The sequence below is a fragment of the Pygoscelis adeliae genome, unplaced genomic scaffold (assembly GCF_000699105.1).
Source record: "Pygoscelis adeliae isolate BGI_AS28 unplaced genomic scaffold, ASM69910v1 Scaffold294, whole genome shotgun sequence".
In the NCBI taxonomy this organism is placed as follows: domain Eukaryota; kingdom Metazoa; phylum Chordata; class Aves; order Sphenisciformes; family Spheniscidae; genus Pygoscelis; species Pygoscelis adeliae.
Window position 1 is genome coordinate 1,282,480 of NW_008824722.1, and position 1,192 is coordinate 1,283,671.

At 67.2% G+C, this 1,192-nt stretch overlaps 1 protein-coding gene across 1 annotated transcript in view; it reads left to right on the forward strand.

Moving 5' to 3' along the window:
* The window catches only part of PPRC1 (peroxisome proliferator-activated receptor gamma, coactivator-related 1), a 9,690-nt gene that overhangs the window by 3,760 nt on the left and 4,738 nt on the right, over window positions 1-1,192 (forward strand). Inside the window, exons 6-8 of the mRNA XM_009323294.1 lie at window positions 71-214; window positions 631-684; window positions 1,109-1,169. Coding sequence (XP_009321569.1) covers window positions 71-214; window positions 631-684; window positions 1,109-1,169 — 259 coding nt within the window. The remainder of the gene's footprint in view (window positions 1-70; window positions 215-630; window positions 685-1,108; window positions 1,170-1,192) is intronic.

The window sequence follows — 1,192 nt, forward strand, 5'->3', positions numbered from 1 at the left end:
GCCCGGCCGGCCCCCAAGGCAGCTGCTGGGCAGGAGCCATCCGGCCACAAATCCGCCTCCCAGGCTGCAGCACCACGCACCACCACGGGTCGAGAGAGCAGCCTGCCCACCAAGGCACCTGCCGTGCGGCCATGGAGGCACCAGCCGCTCCTCAGCCTGGCGCAGCCCAGTGACAGCAGCAAGGACATCGTGCAAGCCTTCATCAGCGAGATCGGTGAGCAGGAGGGCTGCGGGGCGCTGGGCTGAGCGTCGCCAGCCGGTGAGGCTGTGGTGCTGACGGCAGCCCAGGTAGCGGGACCGGTTCCTGGCACTTCTCGGGGTGAGGGCGGCAAAGCTGCGCCTGCGGGCTTGCAGTCTCTTTCCAGCACCCTGTCAGGACATTGCCTCCAGTGGATGGTCTGGGCTTGCTGTGCCCAAACTGGTCCCTCCTGGGGCTGCAGAGCTGGGCGCTCCTGTTGCCGCTGTGGGAGACTTGGAGCTGCTGCAGGCTCTGCTGCTGCTTCTCCTCCCCAGCGCTCGCCCTGTCACCTGAGGAGGCTGCTGCAGGGGGAGGATGGGGCCGGGGTGCATCCCCGTGGTGCCGGGAGGGTTTTGGCTGACCTGACTTGCCGTGCTCTCTCCCTGGCCCAGGAATCGAAGCCACCGACCTGTCCAGCCTGCTGGAGCAGTTCGAGAAGTCTGAAGGTGCGGTTGTGGCGTGTTGTGCTGTCCCCTGCGGGGCTCCCTCCGTGCCACGCCAGCCTCCCCGGGCTGCCCATGGTCCCTGTGGTGGGGTGGGAGCGAGGGGGCTGGGACGCTGCTGCGCGTGGGCTGGTGTTACCCTGCCTGAGTGCCTTGTCCTTGGGGGTGTCTCTGCCCCCATCTCTTTCCTGGCCTGTGAAAGCGGCCGGGGGTTCCTGGGGCAGCCAAGGGGGTGGTGAAGAGCCTGGGAAAGAAAGGAGACTTGCAGCAGCTCTCTGCAAGGAGCTGGGTTGGGGCACTGTGAAACCTCTCCCTTGCTGTGCCCGGGGTGCTTGTGTGTCCATCCCGCCCCCTCCATATGCAGGGTCTGTCCCCTGCCCTCCAGCCCCAGCCTCTCGCCACCCTCACCCACACACTCTCTTTTCAGCCAAGAAGGAGGAGGCTCCCGTGCAGCCCCCCGAGGACAGGCGGCCAGCAGGGAGCTCCAGGTGAGTACCTCCACAGCAGGTGC